The 19,698-nt window shown below is 49.3% G+C and overlaps 2 protein-coding genes across 2 annotated transcripts in view; one reads left to right on the forward strand and one right to left on the reverse strand.

Annotated features, from left to right (window-relative positions):
- VPS13D (vacuolar protein sorting 13 homolog D) overlaps nucleotides 1-19,698 on the forward strand; it is a gene marked incomplete at its 5' end in the record, with an annotated part of 401,105 nt that overhangs the window by 276,235 nt on the left and 105,172 nt on the right.
- Nucleotides 11,249-19,698, reverse strand: part of LOC141109933 (arylacetamide deacetylase-like 4) — an 11,908-nt gene continuing 3,458 nt past the window's right edge. Inside the window, exons 3-4 of the mRNA XM_073601186.1 lie at nucleotides 13,630-13,693; nucleotides 11,249-12,107 (exon numbers count right to left, since the gene is read on the reverse strand). Of these exons, the coding sequence (XP_073457287.1) occupies nucleotides 11,324-12,107; nucleotides 13,630-13,693 (848 nt within the window). The 3' untranslated portion in view covers nucleotides 11,249-11,323. The remainder of the gene's footprint in view (nucleotides 12,108-13,629; nucleotides 13,694-19,698) is intronic.

The following is a 19,698-nucleotide window of genomic DNA, read 5'->3' on the forward strand; positions in this document are numbered from 1 at the left end:
TCCCGGTATATGCGATCAGCCCCTACCCTGTCCACCTTCAGGACTTCTCCAGAGCCTCTCCCATCCTCTGGAACTCCCTGCCCCGGTATATGCGATCAGCCCCTACCCTGTCCACCTTCAGGACTTCTCCAGAGCTTCTCCCATCCTCTGGAACTCCCTGCCCCGGTATATGCGATCAGCCCCTACCCTGTCCACCTTCAGGACTTCTCCAGAGCTTCTCCCATCCTCTGGCACTCTCTGCCCCGGTATATGCGATCAGCCCCTACCCTGTCCACCTTCAGGACTTCAGGATCCCTGAAAACTCACTTATTTAGGGAAGTCTATCCCACCCCCACCTAACAATTGTCCCTGAGCCGCCACCCCCCCCCCCCCCCCCCATCAGACCATCCCCCGCATATATTACCTTTTGTACCAGCTCCCTTTAGAATGTAAGCTCTATGAGCCGGACCCCCCTGTCCCTTCTGTATTGAACTGTAATTGTGTCGTCCCCTCCCCCCCTACATTGTAAAGTGCTGTGCAAACTGTTGACGCCATATAAATCCTCTATAATAATAATAATAATAATATAAATCCTCTATAATAATAATAATAATAATAATATTCCATTCTTGTACTCATTTTGTCCAATAAAGATTTTACAATATTATAAACTTCATAAACTTTCTTGAATAGAAAACCTAAAAAACCCCTTGGGGGGGGGGGGGGATCCTTCCAATTTTTTGGAACACCCATCCCCCCCCCCCCTCCCCCTCCAACACATGAGAGCTAAAATATGAGTTTTGTTGCAGTTAATATTCACATATTCTGCAAATTTTGTTAATTATTTTTTATTTTTTTTTATCATAACGAGCGACTTTCAAGGTGATGATTCTCCCTTTTCAGAAGAATTACATTAGAAAAACATCATAATAGGAAAACTATTTTGGATGAACTAATTAAAACATTTTTTCATTATAGAAATAAAGATTAAATATTCTTCATGAAAATCTTCATGTTTTTCTATAAATAACATTGTGAATAAATATATAAATATATAATGCTTCTTATTGTCTTGTAATTGGATATTGTTGTTTTATTGTTCCTCTTCTGCACCTCTCGGGGGAGGGGGGGGGGCGTTATCATGCCGGTGGCGTTCTTTGATCACCTTTTGGGCACTCAAGGGCACGGTGCGCATGCGTGGTCTATGGACCTTGCGCTCATGTGGTATAACAGCGTCTTGCATGTGCAGCAGAGGAGACGGCAGAGACCGAGGATTTGGCCATCCAGAACACCGAGGGAGGGAGCCACGTGGTGGCCGGGACTCCAAGGGAGGGGGGATAAATGGTGGCCGGGACTCCAAGGGAGGGGGGATAAATGGTGGCCGGGACTCCAAGGGAGGGGGGATAAATGGTGGCCGGGACTCCAAGGGAGGGGGGATAAATGGTGGCCGGGACTCCAGGGGAGGGGGGATAAATGGTGGCCGGGACTCCAAGGGAGGGGGGGATAAATGGTGGCCGGGACTCCAGGGGAGGGGGGATAAATGGTGGCCGGGACTCCAGGGGAGGGGGGGATAAATGGTGGCCGGGACTCCAGGGGAGGGGGGATAAATGGTGGCCGGGACTCCAGGGGAGGGGGGGATAAATGGTGGCCGGGACTCCAAGGGAGGGGGGATAAATGGTGGCCGGGACTCCAAGGGAGGGGGGATAAATGGTGGCCGGGACTCCAAGGGAGGGGGGATAAATGGTGGCCGGGACTCCAGGGGAGGGGGGATAAATGGTGGCCGGGACTCCAAGGGAGGGGGGGATAAATGGTGGCCGGGACTCCAGGGGAGGGGGGGATAAATGGTGGCCGGGACTCCAAGGGAGGGGGGGATAAATGGTGGCCGGGACTCCAGGGGAGGGGGGATAAATGGTGGCCGGGACTCCAGGGGAGGGGGGGATAAATGGTGGCCGGGACTCCAAGGGAGGGGGGATAAATGGTGGCCGGGACTCCAAGGGAGGGGGGATAAATGGTGGCCGGGACTCCAAGGGAGGGGGGATAAATGGTGGCCGGGACTCCAGGGGAGGGGGGATAAATGGTGGCCGGGACTCCAAGGGAGGGGGGATAAATGGTGGCCGGGACTCCAGGGGAGGGGGGGATAAATGGTGGCCGGGACTCCAGGGGAGGGGGGATAAATGGTGGCCGGGACTCCAGGGGAGGGGGGATAAATGGTGGCCGGGACTCCAGGGGAGGGGGGATAAATGGTGGCCGGGACTCCAAGGGAGGGGGGATAAATGGTGGCCGGGACTCCAGGGGAGGGGGGGATAAATGGTGGCCGGGACTCCAGGGGAGGGGGGATAAATGGTGGCCGGGACTCCAGGGGAGGGGGGATAAATGGTGGCTAATCCAGCATAATATGGGAGACATCATATAAAATGCCTCCAGAGGACTCCAAGATGATCCCAGGAGAGCTGCACAGGAAAGATCACCGGCCCAGAGGGAAAAGCTTTTATTTAGAATCCTGAAATAATGTTCTATTTTGTCAACACCTCATTCAATAAGAACTAAAGTCCATTTATATCAGATACTATCCTAATATTATTTATCATTAATACGGCACTTTCCCTCTTCATCATCATCACAGTGATTGACCTTTGTTGGCAGGAGATCAAAATTGCAACATTTGTCCTTCCACATCCCTTAACAGCCAACAGAACTTTGTGCATTTTTGTGCTTTTTGGGTTTTTTGGGGTTTTTTTTTTTTTTTTTACACAGTTTTTAACTCTTTTTTTCACATATTTTGTTCACTTTTTACACATTAGAATCCATTTAGATATACTTGGCACTTATTATTTCTCTCATTGCACTTATTTTCACTCCTAAGAGAGACCCCACACCCAATCTATACACTTAACCCCCCCTCCCCCCATCACAATAGACACTGATTTAGAATTTTGCACTTAGAATTCCAATCTTACTTAATCAAAAATAAAATATTCCAAATTGATTCTTATTTTAAAACAACTTATGTCGGTCAGACTTTCCGACAGTATATGTTGGATGTGAGCTTGTTGGCGGAAAGTGCGATCGTTTGTACACTCCATCGAACATTTGTTGTTGGACTTTCTGCCGACAAATGTTGGATGGCAGGTTCTCAAATTTTCAGCCAACAAATGTCTGTTGTTGGATTGTCCGATCGCGTGTACACAAGTCCGTCGGACAAAAGTCCACGCATGCTCAGAAGCGGTCGGTCTTGTAAACTCGCGCTCGTAATGGAGAATTAACATTTGTGACGTAGAAAATCTCCAAATGCAGCGCACAATTCTCTTCTTCTATAATGGGATGATAATGAAGCGGCTTTGCTGGTGATACTGATGGAGTTATTGCAAACACATTTTCAAAGGCTTTTTTTTTTTCTAGTGATATCAATAATAATAATAATAATAATAATAGCATTAAATGAAAAACACAAAAAGAAAAGTGCGAATCAACACTCACCAAACTTCTACTAACACAAAATTAGCAGAAGGAGCCCAAAGGGTGGCGCTAAAGAGCTGAAAAACCACGTAGTACGTCTTGTACATCTAGTACGTCACTACAAACGTAATTGTTGGCCAACATTTGTGTGCCGTGTGTATGCAAGACAAGTGGGAGCCGACAACCTTCAAACAAAATTTCACAGTTTTGTTGTTGGAAAGTCCAATCGATCGTGTGTACGGGGTATAATACTTGAATTTACAACCAAACGGCATCCTATAAATAACAATATATAATTCCAAACGGACCAGTATATATATATATATGGACATTAACAGACTCCACATGTTCCACTAGTACTGCAATTGGACAAAACGATCATTTTTATTTTACTTGACTTTTACCTTTTCATTGATTAATATATTGAGATTATTAAAGGTGCCGTACATTTCCCCATCCCAGGAGGGTCCACATGTGTACTTTCTTGCAAGCCCCCTGGACCCGGACTTCATCTAGAGGAGGTGGGAATGTTGTGTGGAGATTTTTGGACCGCTGGGATCTTTTTAAACAATTTATGGCTCTGGGGTAGAGTTCCATTTCCTGAGCGGTAATTATCAATTTACCAATATATCACATGTACAAATACTCACAGAATATGAGGTATTGAACAAATGGATGTTCTGATATATTCTTTTAGAGCCAACCCCCCCCCCCTGAAGAAGACTATGACTGAATACGTTGAAACGCGTTGGTGTGGATATCATTCTTGTAATGTACTTTCAATTGATAGTTGTACTGTGAATTAATTGACAGCTGTAATGAACATGATTGTACACACCTATAGCCAGAATTCATATTTGACATCCTATTTTCATTCTTGTTCTAATTTTGTCCAATAAAAATTGTACAATATCATAAACTTCATAAACTTTCTTGATTAGAATATCTAGCTGCTAAAAAATACCCTTGGAAGAATCCTTCCATTTTTTTTTCTTTTCAATAGGTCACTCTTTTCCCTTTTCTACCTGGGGTCACAGGTCATTCTCCCTTTTCTACCCGGGGGTCACAGGTCACTCTCATCCCTTTTCTACCCGGGGGTCACAGGTCACTCTCTTCCCTTTTCTACCCGGGGGTCACAGGTCACTCTCTTCCCTTTTCTACCCGGGGGTCACAGGTCACTCTCTTCCCTTTTCTACCCGGGGGTCACAGGTCACTCTCTTCCCTTTTCTACCCGGGGGTCACAGGTCACTCTCTTCCCTTTTCTACCTGGGGTCATAGGTTCTCTCAGGACCTGCTGGTTACTACTGTTTGACTTATTGTGATTTTTTTTGCATTGCATCCACTTTGTATATTTACAGAGAGTCTGAGACTGAAAGACATTCTTCTTCTGATCGGCTTTAAGAATCTTAATGTGGTTCTAAATGCATTCTATGCATGGGGGGGGCAAGTGCCGACTCTCTAGACTCTCTTATTGTACCGTCCGCTGGCCTCTCTGCTGCCTGGCCTCTAGCAACCAGTGACATCACATAACGAGGCAGAGGCAAGGCCCCAGCATTCAGAGCGGAGGAGGACCTTCTTCCTCCTTCACACCTGGTCAAGTTTGGCTCCATCCACCTTCTCCATCTTCTCCAGGCAGCGCGGCTTAGAGCCCGAGGGAAGGAAGGGAGCTGAGTGTGAGCGGTCCACCTGCACCTGCCTGAGGTGTCCATCTTCTGGAGCTCATCTAACAGCAATATTTGTATAATTGCAGTCAAGGTGGCAAATGAATTATTTCATGATAGATATGGGGGAGATATCATTGCTAACCTTCTAAAAATGCTCTTTACCCGGCTGTAATGCTGACCCGCGGGTCTGAATGCTTTCTATTCTAAGCCAGAGCCTGTAGGCACATCAGAAAAGTTTGAGGAAAGTTAAAATGTATTATCTGCATTCCTCCTCCGGGTTAATGAATACAAATATTGGAACAGAGCCATGGTGTTGGCATTTTCAGAAAGAAGAGTCAGCAGTGGAAACTTCTGTAAACATCAAAACAGATTTGAAATTTCTAATCAGACATCGGCAGCCTGATCCTTCTAGGAAGATTTTGAATCAGATTTCTCAAACCTTTGCATGCCTGCCCTTTATGTGATAATGACTAAGCCCCTCCCCTTCATGACATTGTCGAAAAGGGGTGGAGAATATGTGACCTTAAAATGATGCCCCCCCTGAAAAAAGTTCTGCGGACACCAATGGTTCTATGCAAGATAAAAACCCTTCTGTGTCCAGCAGCCCCCCTCAGCCCCCCATAATACTTACCTGAGCCCCCTCTCAATCCAGCAATGTTGCAGGAGAGCCTCGGCTATCCGGGACTCTCCCTCCTTATTGGCTAAGACAGCAGCAGGCGCCATTGGCTCCCACTGCTGTCAAAGTCAGTGAGACAATAAGGAGAGAGAGGGGGTGGGGCCAAGACGAGGCTCCATGTGGAATGGACATACAGAGCAGCGGCTCTGCTCAATTTTATTACCAAAATACCTCAATAGGAATCCCTGGTCTTAGAGCGCCATCTGGTGGTTAGGTACAGTCAGCATTTAAGCAAAAATTTGGTTAAAGTGGTTCCAAAGGCTCAAGATTTTTTATCTTCATACATTCTATGACATGTCCATGTAGGTAAAAAACCTTCTCTGTGCAGCAGCCCCCCTAATACTTACCTGAACCCCATCTTGATCCAGCAATATGCATGAGAGCCTCAACTCTCTGGGGACTCTCCCTCCACATTGGCTGAGACAGCAGCGGGAGCCACTGGTTTAGGCTAGTCCTTAGATAGGGGAATTTTGAAAATAAAAAGGGAAAGTTCAGAGAGTAAAGGGGATCATCAGCTTCACTTGCTCCTCCAAGAAAAAAACACCCTTTACTGAGGATCATCTTCTTCAAACTCAATTCTTATCAGATAGCCCATCACTCCATCTCTATCAGACGATCTGTTGATCGGTTTCCTTGAAGCCCCCTGAACATTCACTATGGGTCATCATTTTAAAAGCCTTGCAGATCCCCAGGCGTGGTTCCATAGCCCATCACAATTATGGTTGTGGTAAGATATAATTTAATTGAATGTGATCCACTTTCCGGTGCTCACCTCCTCTGACCTCATCCCTCTGATCGCCGTACTTTACACAACCCAGTTACACGTCATTCACTCTCCCTTTGGGACCATCTTAAATTCAAACATCTCCTCCAATCCCACCGTACTGTAATCCCATGCTCTCCTTCCTACCTAATCCTTCTTCCTACCCTGCCTGGACTTCACCATCCTCCTTTCCAGATATGGTCCTCCACAAACCTCATCCAAGCTTATAAATTTATAACCACCAATGGTAGATAACCTTCTCCTGCCCTCAGAGAGTCTCACGATGTTCCATCCTCCGAAATCTTCTGATACCTTCAGCTTAAACACTTCTATGCCCTAATCCCCAAGGACTCCTCTTCCCCTTCCATGTCCATTTGTGAACGAGCCTGTAAAAATCCACACAGGAGAGGTCTAATTTCAGCCCTCTACATTCAATCGCTCTCCAACCCCCTCCTACACCTCTAAAGAGGGAAGAGACTTGGAATCACATTGGAGGGTGCAGAATGGAATCACATTGGAGGGTGGAGAATGGAATCACATTGGAGGGTGCAGACTGGAATCACATTGGAGGGTGGAGAATGGAATCACATTGGAGGGTGGAGAATGGAATCACATTGGAGGGAGCAGAATGGAATCACATTGGAGGGTGGAGAATGGAATCACATTGGAGGGTGCAGAATGGAATCACATTGGAGGGTGGAGAATGGAATCACATTGGAGGGTGCAGACTGGAATCACATTGGAGGGTGGAGAATGGAATCACATTGGAGGGTGGAGAATGGAATCACATTGGAGGGTGCAGAATGGAATCACATTGGAGGGTGGAGAATGGAATCACATTGGAGGGTGGAGAATGGAATCACATTGGAGGGTGGAGAATGGAATCACATTGGAGGGTGGAGAATGGAATCACATTGGAGGGAGCAGAATGGAATCACATTGGAGGGAGCAGAATGGAATCACATTGGAGGGTGGAGAATGGAATCACATTGGAGGGTGGAGAATGGAATCACATTGGAGGGTGGAGAATGGAATCACATTGGAGGGTGGAGAATGGAATCACATTGGAGGGAGCAGAATGGAATCACATTGGAGGGTGGAGAATGGAATCACATTGGAGGGAGCAGAATGGAATCACATTGGAGGGTGGAGAATGGAATCACATTGGAGGGAGCAGAATGGAATCACATTGGAGGGTGGAGAATGGAATCACATTGGAGGGTGGAGAATGGAATCACATTGGAGGGTGGAGAATGGAATCACATTGGAGGGTGCAGACTGGAATCACATTGGAGGGTGGAGAATGGAATCACATTGGAGGGTGGAGAATGGAATCACATTGGAGGGTGGAGAATGGAATCACATTGGAGGGTGGAGAATGGAATCACATTGGAGGGAGCAGAATGGAATCACATTGGAGGGTGGAGAATGGAATCACATTGGAGGGTGGAGAATGGAATCACATTGGAGGGAGGAGAATGGAATCACATTGGAGGGAGCAGAATGGAATCACATTGGAGGCTACAAAGTCCTCCTCTCAAAATATTGTGGCATTTGAAATGAACTACAAAGTCCTGACCCGTTGGTACTTGGTCCCAGTCAGGATCACACAATATGTTCCTCACTACCTTCCCTCTCACTTCTGAATTGAACTACCTGTGTGTTTCATTATTTTCTATAATAGATTTTTGACATCATATTTTATTCACCGGTATCATCTCCACCTCGGCATTAAAGTGATTGTAAATAACAAACATGTTATACTTCCCTCCTCTATGCAGTTGGTTATGCACAGATCCTCCTCTTCTCGGGTCCCTCTTTGCTGCTCCTGGCCCCTCCCTCCTATCGAGTGCCCCTCAGCCAGCAGCTTGCTACAGGGGTCACCCAAGCTGAGTCAGAGCTCCGTGTATCCATTCACACATGGAGCCCGACCTGGCCCCGCCCCCTCTCTCCCCTGATTGGCTGACTGACTTTGATTGACAGCCGTGGGAGCCAATAGCGCTGCTGCTCTCTCAGCCAATCAGGAGGAATGTACTGGATGGCTGAGGGGATCGTGGACATCACTGGAGAGAGTAGGGGCTCAGGTAGGTAATTGGGGGGTCCTGGGGGGGGGGGGCTACAAACAGAAGGTATTTTATCTTAATGCATCTTCTGCCTCTACAACTCCTTAAAGCGGGGTTCCACCCAAATTTTGAACAATATCTGTATGTATTCTCTTCCTTGCCTAGATGCTGACATGCCGTTTAAAAAAATTGAAATCGCCGTAATTACCTTTTATTTTTCTATTGTTCTTTGCACTTCCTGGTTCTCCTCCCTGGGGAGTAGGCGTGTTTCTAGCCTCTCCCAGACTCCTGGGAGCTAGTCTCAGGCTTCTCAGGATGCCACTGAGCATGTGCAGGAACGAGCGGTGAATGCTGGGAGCACAGCATTCACCACATCCAGGAAATAAATGCTTGTGCGCTTCAAATGCCCACAATGAAGATGGAAACCGCCTGCAGTGAATAATATAAGTTATTCTTTCCGACGAAATCTGACACAGGCGGACATATTACACACAATATGTGAGTATGTAATGCTGAGAAGAAAAGTTTGTGAATGAACTTAAAAAAAAAAAAAACGATAGATAGGTGGACCCCCACTTTAAATAATGTGAGTGAAGCTGCATTGACTCTCCCCTTTCATTCTGCTGCAGAAGGACCCGAGGAGAAGGTCTGGTTGGGTGGACCTGGCTGGGTGGACCTGGTTGGGTGGACCTGGTTGTCTTCTGGTTTAGTCCAGTTGTTTGTACTCTATAGGGTGGTGAGTGGAATGTGATCTAATTCATCCTCATTCCTGGGCCTAAATCTTTAGCCGTACTAATTATTGTCATCGCTGCATTCATTTAACGATGTCATACGAGAAATCAGACTGATAGATGGGATTGTTAGTGAATTGATTGGTAAATACTTTTTTTTTTGTAGTCCGAACTTTCATACAACTTTATTGTGTTTAAAAATCTCTACATAGAATTCAGGAAATTACCCGTCAGTGTAGCTGTATTTATTTATTTATTTTATGCTAACTAGCCATCTGAAAGCTGAAAGCACTGCTGTATATCGATTAATTAGTTGATATCACTGACTTGATTAATCATTCAAACTTCCTGACAGACCGGACGGTGGGTGTGACTGGGCAGTGGGTGTGACCGGACGGTGGGTGTGACTGGGCAGTGGGTGTGATTGGGCGGTGGGTGTGACTGCACAGTAGATGTGACTGGATGGTGGGTGGGTGTGACTGGGCGGTGGGTGGGTGTGACTGGGCGGTAGGGTGACTGGACGGTGGGTGTGACCCGACGGTGGGTGGGTGTGATGGGCGGTGGGTGTGACCGGATGGTGGATGTGACTGGGCGGTGGGTGGGTGTGACTGGGCGGTGGGTGTGACCGGACGGTGGGTGTGACCAGGCAGTAGGTGTGACTGGACGTGTGACTGGGCGGTGGGTGTGACTGGGCGGTGGGTGTGACCGGACGTGGGTGTGACCGGACGGTGGGTGTGACCGGACGGTGGGTGTGACTGGGCGGTAGTAGGGGTGACCGGGCGGTAGTAGGGGTGACTGGACGGTAGGTGTGACTGGGTGGTAGGTGTGACTGGGCGGTGGGTGTGACTGGGCGGTAGTAGGGGGTGACTGGGCGGTAGATGTGACTGGGCGGTAGGGGTGACCGGGCGGTAGTAGGGGTGACCGGGCGGTAGTAGGGGTGACCGGACGGTAGGGGTGAACGGGCGGTAGTAGGGGTGACCGGGCGGTAGTAGGGGTGACCGGGCGGTAGTAGGGGTGACTGGGCGGTAGATGTGACTGGGTGGTAGTAGGGGTGACTGGGCGGTAGTAGGGGTGACCGGGCGGTAGTAGGGGTGACCGGACGGTAGGGGTGACCGGGTGGTAGTAGGGGTGACCGGGCGGTAGGGGTGACCGGGCGGTAGTAGGGGTGACCGGGCGGTAGTAGGGGTGACCGGGCGGTAGTAGGGGTGACTGGGCGGTAGATGTGACTGGGTGGTAGTAGGGGTGACTGGGCGGTAGTAGGGGTGACTGGGCGGTAGATGTGACTGGGCGGTAGGTGTGACTGGGCGGTAGTAGGTGTGACTGGGCGGTAGTAGGTGTGACTGGGCGGTAGTAGGTGTGACTGGGCGGTAGTAGGGGTGACCGGGCGGTAGTAGGGGTGACCGGGTGGTAGATGTGACTGGGTGGTAGTAGGTGTGACTGGGCGGTAGATGTGACTGGGTGGTAGTAGGTGTGACTGGGCGGTAGATGTGACTGGGCGGTAGATGTGACCGGGCGGTAGGGGTGACCGGACGGTAGTAGGGGTGACCGGGCGGTAGTAGGGGTGACCGGACGGTAGTAGGGGTGACCGGGCGGTAGGGGTGACCGGGCGGTAGTAGGGGTGACCGGGCAGTAGTAGGGGTGACTGGGCGGTAGATGTGACTGGGTGGTAGTAGGGGTGACTGGGCGGTAGTAGGGGTGACTGGGCGGTAGTAGGGGTGACTGGGCGGTAGATGTGACTGGGCGGTAGGTGTGACTGGGCGGTAGTAGGGGTGAACGGGCGGTAGTAGGGGTGACCGGGCGGTAGATGTGACTGGGTGGTGGTAGGTGTGACTGGGCGGTAGTAGGTGTGACTGGGTGGTAGTAGGTGTGACTGGGCGGTAGATGTGACTGGGCGGTAGATGTGACTGGGCGGATAGTAGATGGAATGTGCTTTTTATTGGGTGATTCAACCATCATCACACAGATGTTGACATTCGTGTTTAGGACACATCTCAGGCATCTTTTATGAAGCCAACAATACTGTCCATGGCCTGTATCCCCGATTCACAGACCCACTGGTCATAGAAGCTCATGACCCCATGGAAGCCATCTTTGATATGGTGCCAGGTGACGGAAACCCCATTGTTCTCCAGACGTTTCTTGTAGAGGATCGCCTCATCACGAAGAACATCAAACTCACATGTTAGGATATAAGATTTCGGTAGCAGGCCAAGCACAGTATCATCAGCCATCAGAGGAGAACACGAAGGTTCAAAGACTTGTTTGAGCTTCTCATACAGATTTTTGTCGAAGGCGGCCATGGTGTGCGGCGTGTACCCCGTGCATCTCATGTACCCCGCGACCTCCTCTGGGATATGGTCCACGCTCAGCCACTTGGAGAACTCCTTTCTCACATCTGGAGGGACATGGCTGCCGTTCAGCACGTCTGTGGAAACAGACAGGTCCCCTCTTCCTACATAGGTCATTAGGTAGAACAGGGCACGTTCTCGCAGTAGGAGGGGCACTGCACGGTTTTGTTGGTACGAAGGTAAGTTGAAGTCAATCATCTGGAGTACAGGGTAGATCATCACCTGGGCCAGAGGTCTGGGAATATCCTTCCTGGTCACCAGAGCTTGTGATACCGCAGCCGTGAGATTTCCACCCGCACTGTCCCCACAAGTGATGACAGAAGAGGGATTGACACCGAAATCCAGAGCTGTCCTCAGGAAGTGGATGGAAGCATTCAGGCAATCTTCGAATGCGGCGGGGTACAGGTGTTCTGGGGCCAGGCGATACCTAAAGAAACATGAGAGAGTTAACAAGGACTTCAATGTGTCATTATCCCCAGATTGTGGAACCTTCCAGTGGACCTTCCCTCAGATATATTGTTCATGTGAATTGTTTGTGTGTCCGTGTCCCCTTTACCTCTCACAGAGATCGCAGGACTCCCCTCACAATGCCTTCATCTCTATAAAAGAGCAGCACCAATCTGATTTAAAGGCCACCCTTGACATCCATTTTCCTGGCTACAGACCCCAACCCAAGGTGTTTCCCGGTGAGCCTGTAGGCGGGTTGTATTGCTGTGTGTAATGTGAACCATGAAAGAGTTCTATTTTACTGGGCTGTGTGATGCAATGTGTAGTAAGACAGAAAGCTGCTCAGAACGAGGAAAGGGTTAAGTAAATGTTTCTCTTTCCTGGGGGTGTACATGGCCCCCCCCCCCTTTGTTGAGGGTCCATTAATACAAGGTGAGGGCTCAGGGCCTGGCTCTCTTCCACATGGGATTACAAGGGGAAGGACTGCTGCATTATGTAGTCCTTCTGGAGCACGTGACCTCCCTATTGGGGACACCCTTTAGGGATTCAACTGCAAAGGATTCCACCTGAAATGGACTTGTGCTGAATGGACTTTGCTTTCTCGGTGAAGGTTTGCTATGGGCAGCTGGAGTTGGGTGGTGCAGGAATGTGAATGGAAGAACTGTGAGAGACTGTGTCACATTCACTTGTTCTGTTCAATGCCTGGTCTGAAGTTGCTGCAATGGGGTGCATGGTGGTGTATGGCACATGACAAAGAACAAGGCCCATCACATACACGTGGGGTGAGGAGGAGGACATGAGGTTGCTAAAGGCAACAAATACAAGGGAGTGAGATGGCAGGACAGCAGAAGGACAGTACCGGCAGGGCTGATGGGTTCTCTATAGGGAGGGGGTCGGTTTGCAATTCCTTCCCTAGCGGTTGGTGCCCCAGCAGCCGGGACTGAACCAACATGGCAGAGACCTCGGGGACCTAGCCACGGGTAGGGTAAGAGGTATGTAATAAGATGAGCACCAGGGGTAAGTCAGGGTGTTACCTGAACGTGACTCCGCCTGTTCCAGGCATTGGTAAGCGCATACCCCGAAGGGAGAGGAGACCCTGCATGCCAGGCGAGTAGGCTCCGCCCACAAGTTGGGGGGGTCTTATCTCTTCGGCATTTTCTGCCCCTGTGACCACCTCCAGCCGATTCCAGTTCTAGAGAACCTTGGTATAAGATGACCAGATTATTTCACCTGGGTTGTTTTAATTGAGAGTGGTGGCCTACCCTAAGACAAGCCCAGAATGGGAGGTTTTCACATGATCCCTCCATCTCAGGGAGTGCCCCCTTCCCACCCATGTGGAATCTCCTGACGTCCAGTGCTGAACCCCGGATTAGGACATGACCCCAACCACATGAAGACAATTTCCCGCACAGCACGTCCTTGATTTTCTATATTCTTGTACAATTGTGGGATTCATGTGTTGGAATAGCAATAGAAGAGATAAGAGAATGAAGACTTCTCACCCGACTGACACCAGCACAACTCCGGCCCTCTTTGAGACGTGTCGGCAAAGTTTGTCATAGACATCTACAAAAAAAAAAAACGGACAATAATGAGCTGAGGAGAAGATGATTTTTCAGCCACTGAAAATCCAATGAATACAATTCACGGCATAGAAGTAAAAAGAAGTTGTACCGGGATCTCTGATTGTATGGTCACACGAAATGGAAAATCGTTGCCAGCAACACCAATGACTGTCACCAACCCCTCCGACTGCCACCCACCCCACCAACTGCCACCAACCCCATTGACTGCCACCTACACCACTGACTGCCACCAATGCTTCCGACAGCCACCCACCCCTCCGACTGCCACCAACCCCATTGACTGCCACCAATGCTTCCGACTGCCACCCACCCCACCGACTGCCACCAACACCAATGACTGCCACCAACCCCATTGACTGCCACCTACACCACTGACTGCCACCTACACCACTGACTGCCACCTACACCACTGACTGCCACCAATGCTTCCGACTGCCACCCACCCCACCAACTGCCACCAACCCCATTGACTGCCACCTACACCACTGACTGCCACCAATGCTTTCGACTGCCACCAACACCAATGACTGCCACCAACCCCACCGACTGCCACCCACCCCACCACTGACGAGTGTACTGTAGGCCTACTGGACTGCAGGAACTCCAACCCGTGGACAGTGGAGTGTAGATAGTGGTCCATTCTCTGCTATAATTGGCAGCCAGGATTGTACTGGCCATCAGGACTACCAGGAGTTTCCCTGATGGCTCAGTGGACCGGTTTCAGTGACAGACAGCCTGTAAAAATAATGGATGTGTGGCCCGCGCAGCCATTATTTTGAGCACTGCTGTACTGCCCAGTGTAGTGATCGGGTATATAAATGTATTGGGTGTATAGATATAGAGTGGGTATGATAATTAATATTTAGGTATTATTATAATGATGATGTAAGTACTCTTCCGCAGCAACCCAATTCTTCCAGAGAGATGCACTTTATTGACTTCCAACACAGAACAAAGTCCAAAGTCCACAGATGACAAAGAAATCCGACAGAGGAAATATAATTCAGAGACCCATATTATTCAGTCTTCCCAGCCATGCACAGATAAGCCTCCCCTACACAGACAAGCCTCACTTACCAACCTATAGACTGAATGCCGTGTTATATTCACCAGGCATTGAATGGCTGAGCAATTTGATTGGCCTTTCAATTTAGGACTTTGATTAGCATATCAACATCAACAAGTCCCCTTTAGATATATGTAATTAGATTAGATTAACATACCACCTGAATACCCTTTGAAATGTTCAAATAGACTTGCATATGATTAACACATCAAAGAGTCTTCAGCTTGTTCCCTTGCTATGTTAAAATTCAGTTGGACAATGCAACTGAATTTCTGGTCAGCACTCCAATACAATATTATACATAAATTGGCCAACATATTACAACACCCAGGGCCGGCCGTACCATGGGACAGAGACGGCGATTCAGGGGTGGACTGGGCTGGGATGGTGGGAGCTTGCTGGGTGCTTCAGTGTTTCACTGCTTCATATTGTTGCCGGCCTGCCACCTGTAGCACAGAGCCGACAGCTTTTTGGGGAACTTCCTTTGGCTCTGGGGGGGAGGGTCCAGAGACAGTGATAGCCAGCGCGGAAGATATTCCAGAGGGTAGTGTTGGGGGCATTAGTGGTAGGTTGACCAAAGCACAAAAACACAAGGTGAGTATAGTAGCAAGTCCAAGTTGCAATCTTGAAACACCCAATACGAGGACAATATGCGACCGGTCTAAACTATGTGGCATGTTCACCAATGCCAGGAGCCTGGCGGACAAGATGGGTGAACTAGAGATACTGTTGTACGAGGAGGATTTGGATTTTGTGGGAATTTCAGAGACCTGGTTCAACAGCTCTCATGATTGGCTGGCAAACATTCAAGGGTATACCCTATACCGCAAGGACAGAGAGGGTAAAAAAGGGGGACGGGTATGCCTATATATCAAGAATAATGTACAAGTGAATGTGAGAGATGACATCACTGAGGGGGCTAGGGAGGAGGTGGAATCTTTATGGGTAGAGCTCCAAAGGGATGAAGCTAAGGGGAAAATAATACTGGGAGTATGCTATAGGCCCCCTAACCTGAGGGAGGAAGTGGAGACGGATCTCCTATCACAAATTGGATTAGCAGCAAGGATGGGAAGTGTTATCATAATGGGGGATTTTAATTATCCAGACATAGACTGGGCGGAGGGAACCGCGCATTCATTTAAGGCTCGCCAGTTCCTTAGTGTCTTGCAGGACAATTTTATGGGTCAGATGGTAGACGCACCAACTAGAAATAAAACATTACTAGATCTACTGATTACCAACAATACAGACCTAAAACAGATGTGGAAATACGGGGCAATTTAGGTAACAGCGATCACAGGTCAATTAGTTTCAGTATAAATCACACAAATAGGAAACATGAAGGGAACACAAAGACACTGAATTTCAAAAGAGCCAACTTCCCTAAACTACAAACCTTGCTAAAAGGCATAAATTGGGATAAAATATTAGGAACAAAGAATACGGAGGAGAGATGGGTTTGCTTTAAGAGCATATTAAATAAGGGCATTAGCCAATGTATCCCATTGGGTAATAAATTTAAAAGAGCGAACAAACATCCTGGATGGCTTAACTTCTCCTTTGCTTTTAAAAATGCATATAAAAGCAAAGGAGAAGGCCTTCAAAAAATACAAGGTTGAGGGATCATCCACAGCATTCAGACTTTATAAAGAATGCAATAAGAAATGTAAGGGTGCAATTAGGATGGCTAAGATAGAACATGAAAGACACATAGCGGAGGAGAGCAAAAAAAATCCCAAGAAATTCTTTAAGTATGTAAACAGTAAAAAAGGGAGGACAGACCATATTGGCCCCATAAAGAATGAGGAAGGACATCTGGTTACAAAGGATGGGGAGATGGCGAAGGTATTGAATTTATTCTTCTCCTCAGTCTTCACGAGTGAATCGGGGGGCTTCAGTAACCAAAACTGCAGTGTTTATCCTCATGACACAACACAGGAAGCACCTACATGGTTAACAGAGGACGGAATTAAAATTAGACTTGAGAAACTTAACATTAATAAATCACCGGGACCAGATGGCTTGCACCCGAGGGTACTTAGGGAACTCAGTCAGGTGATTGCCAGACCGTTGTTCCTAATTTTTACAGACAGTCTATTGACTGGAATGGTACCAGCTGATTGGAGAAAAGCCAATGTAGCACCAATATTTAAAAAGGGCCCAAAAAACATCCCTGGGAATTACAGACCAGTTAGCCTAACATCAATAGTATGTAAACTCTTGGAGGGGATGATAAGGGACTATATACAAGATTTTAGTAATGAGAACGGTATCATTAGCAGTAATCAGCATGGATTCATGAAGAATCGTTCTTGCCAAACCAATCTATTAACCTTCTATGAGGAGGTGAGTTGCCATCTAGATAAAGGAAGGCCCGTAGACGTGGTGTATCTGGACTTTGCAAAAGCATTTGACACAGTTCCCCATAAACGTTTACTGTACAAAATAAGGTGCGTTGGCATGGACCATAGGGTGAGTACATGGATTGAAAACTGGCTACAAGGGCGTGTTCAGAGGGTGGTGATAAATGGGGGAGTACTCAGAATGGTCAGGGGTGGGTAGTGGGGTTCTCCAGGGTTCTGTGCTGGGACCAATCCTATTTAATTTGTTCATAAACGATCTGGAGGATGGGATAAACAGTTCAATCTCTGTATTTGTGGACAATACTAAGCTAAGCAGGGCAATAACTTCTCCGCAGGATGTGGAAACTTTGCAAGAAGATCTGAACAAATTAATGGGGGAGGGGCGACTATATGGCAAATGAGGTTCAATGTAGAAAAATGTAAAATAATGCATTTGGGTGGCAAAAATCTGAATGCAATCTATAGACTGGGGGGAGAACCTCTGGGGGGATCTAGGATGGAAAAGGACCTGGGGGTCCTAGTAGATGATAGGCTCAGCAATGACATGCAATGCCAAGCTGCTGCTAATAAAGCAAACAGAATATTGGCATTAAAAAGGGATCAACTCCAGAGATAAAATGATAATTCTCCCGCTCTACAAGACTCTGGTCCGGCCGCACCTGGAGTATGCTGTCCAGTTCTGGGCACCAGTCCTCAGGAAGGATGTACTGGAAATGGAGCGAGTACAAAGAAGGGCAACAAAGCTAATAAAGGGTCTGGAGGATCTTAGTTATGAGGAAAGGTTGTGAGCACTGAACTTATTCTCTCTGGAGAAGAGACGCTTGAGAGGGGATATGATTTCATTGTATAAATACCGGACTGGTGACCCCACAATATACAAATACTGTACTGGTGACCCCACAATATATAAATACCGGACTGGTGACCCCACAATATACAAATACCGGACTGGTGACCCCACAATATATAAATACCGGACTGGTGACCCCACAATAGGGAGAAAACTTTTTTCGGAGAAGAGAGTTTAATAAGACTCGTGGCCACTCATTACAATTAGAAGAAAAGAGGTTTAACCTTAAACTACGTAGAGGGTTCTTTACTGTAAGAGCGGCCAGGATGTGGAATTCCCTTCCACAGGCGGTGGTCTCAGCGGGGAGCATTGATAGCTTCAAGAAACTATTAGATAATCACCTGAATGACCACAATATACAGGGATATATAATGTAATACTGACACATAATCACACACATAGGTTGACTTGATGGACTTGTGTCTTTTTTCAACCTCACCTACTATGTAACTATGTAACTCTGCCACTGCGATAGGTGCCTGAAAGGTCACGCTGGTGGGCGGGGACTGAAGTCCTCCAACTGCCGCTGCCACTCCATCCTCCGAATCATCCCTGTTGTCAGTGTGCGGGCAGCGGGTGACAGCCGATCCGTGCAGCTGTCCTAGAAGAGGGGATCCGCCCACTGCTCCGCCCAGCATGCCTGAGCCAGCTTGTGACACACACTGCTTCCCCCCCACCATGTCCCCCCTCTCTCTGCCCCCCCCCGCCCCTCTCTCCCTGCCCCTCTCTCCCTGCCCCGCCCCTCTCTCTGCCCCCTGCCCCTCTCTCCCTGCCCCCCCTGTCCCCCCTCTCTCTGCCCCTCTCTCCCTGCCCCGCCCCTCTCTCTGCCCCCCGCCCCTCTCTCTCTGCCCCTCCCTCCCTGTCCCCCCTCTCTCTGCCCCCCCTGCCCCCTCCCACCCTGTCCCCCTCTCTCTGCCCCTCTCTCCCTGCCCCGCCTCTCTCTCTGCCCCCGCCCCTCTCTCTCTGCCCCTCCATCCCTGTCCCCCCTCTCTCTGCCCCCCTGCCCCCTCCCACCCTGTCCCCCTCTCTCTGCCCCTCTCTCCCTGCCCCTCCCTGTCCCCCCTCTCTCTGCCCTCCGCCCCTCTCTCCCTGACCCCCTCTCTCTGCCCCCCCTTTCTCTACCCCCGCCCCTCTCTCCCTGCCCCTCCCTCCCTGTCCCCCCTCTCTCTGCCCCCCTGCCCCCTCCCACCCTGTCCCCCCTCTCTCTGCCCCTCTCTCCCTGCCCCTCCCTGTCCCCCTCTCTCTGCCCCCCGCCCCTCTCTCCCTGCCCCCCCTTTCTCTACCCCCCGCCCCTCTCTCCCTGCCCCTCCCTGTCCCCCCTCTCTCTGTCCCGCTGCCCCGCCACTCACTCTCTGCCCCTCCCACCCTGTCCCCCCTCTCTCTGCCCCTCTCTCCCTGCCCCCCCTCCCCTCTCTCCCTGCCCTCCGCTCACTTCCTGCCCCCTCTCTCTGCCCCCCGCCCCTCTCCCTGTCCGCCCTCTCTCTGCCCCCTTCCCCCTCTCTCTCCTTGTCCCCTCTCTCTCTCTGCCCCCCTTCTCTCTCTCTTTCACCCCCCTTTCCCCCTCTCTTTCTCTCTCTTTCCCACCCTTCCCCCCCTCTGCCCCCCCCTCCCTACCCCCACCCCGTCACCTTTCTCTCTCTTCCCCCTTTCCCTCTCTCTCTCCCCCCCTCCCCCCCCCTCTCTCCCTCAATCTCTCCCTCACTCCC

Source organism: Aquarana catesbeiana, linkage group LG10, assembly GCF_042186555.1.
Source record: "Aquarana catesbeiana isolate 2022-GZ linkage group LG10, ASM4218655v1, whole genome shotgun sequence".
Lineage (NCBI taxonomy): Eukaryota > Metazoa > Chordata > Amphibia > Anura > Ranidae > Aquarana > Aquarana catesbeiana.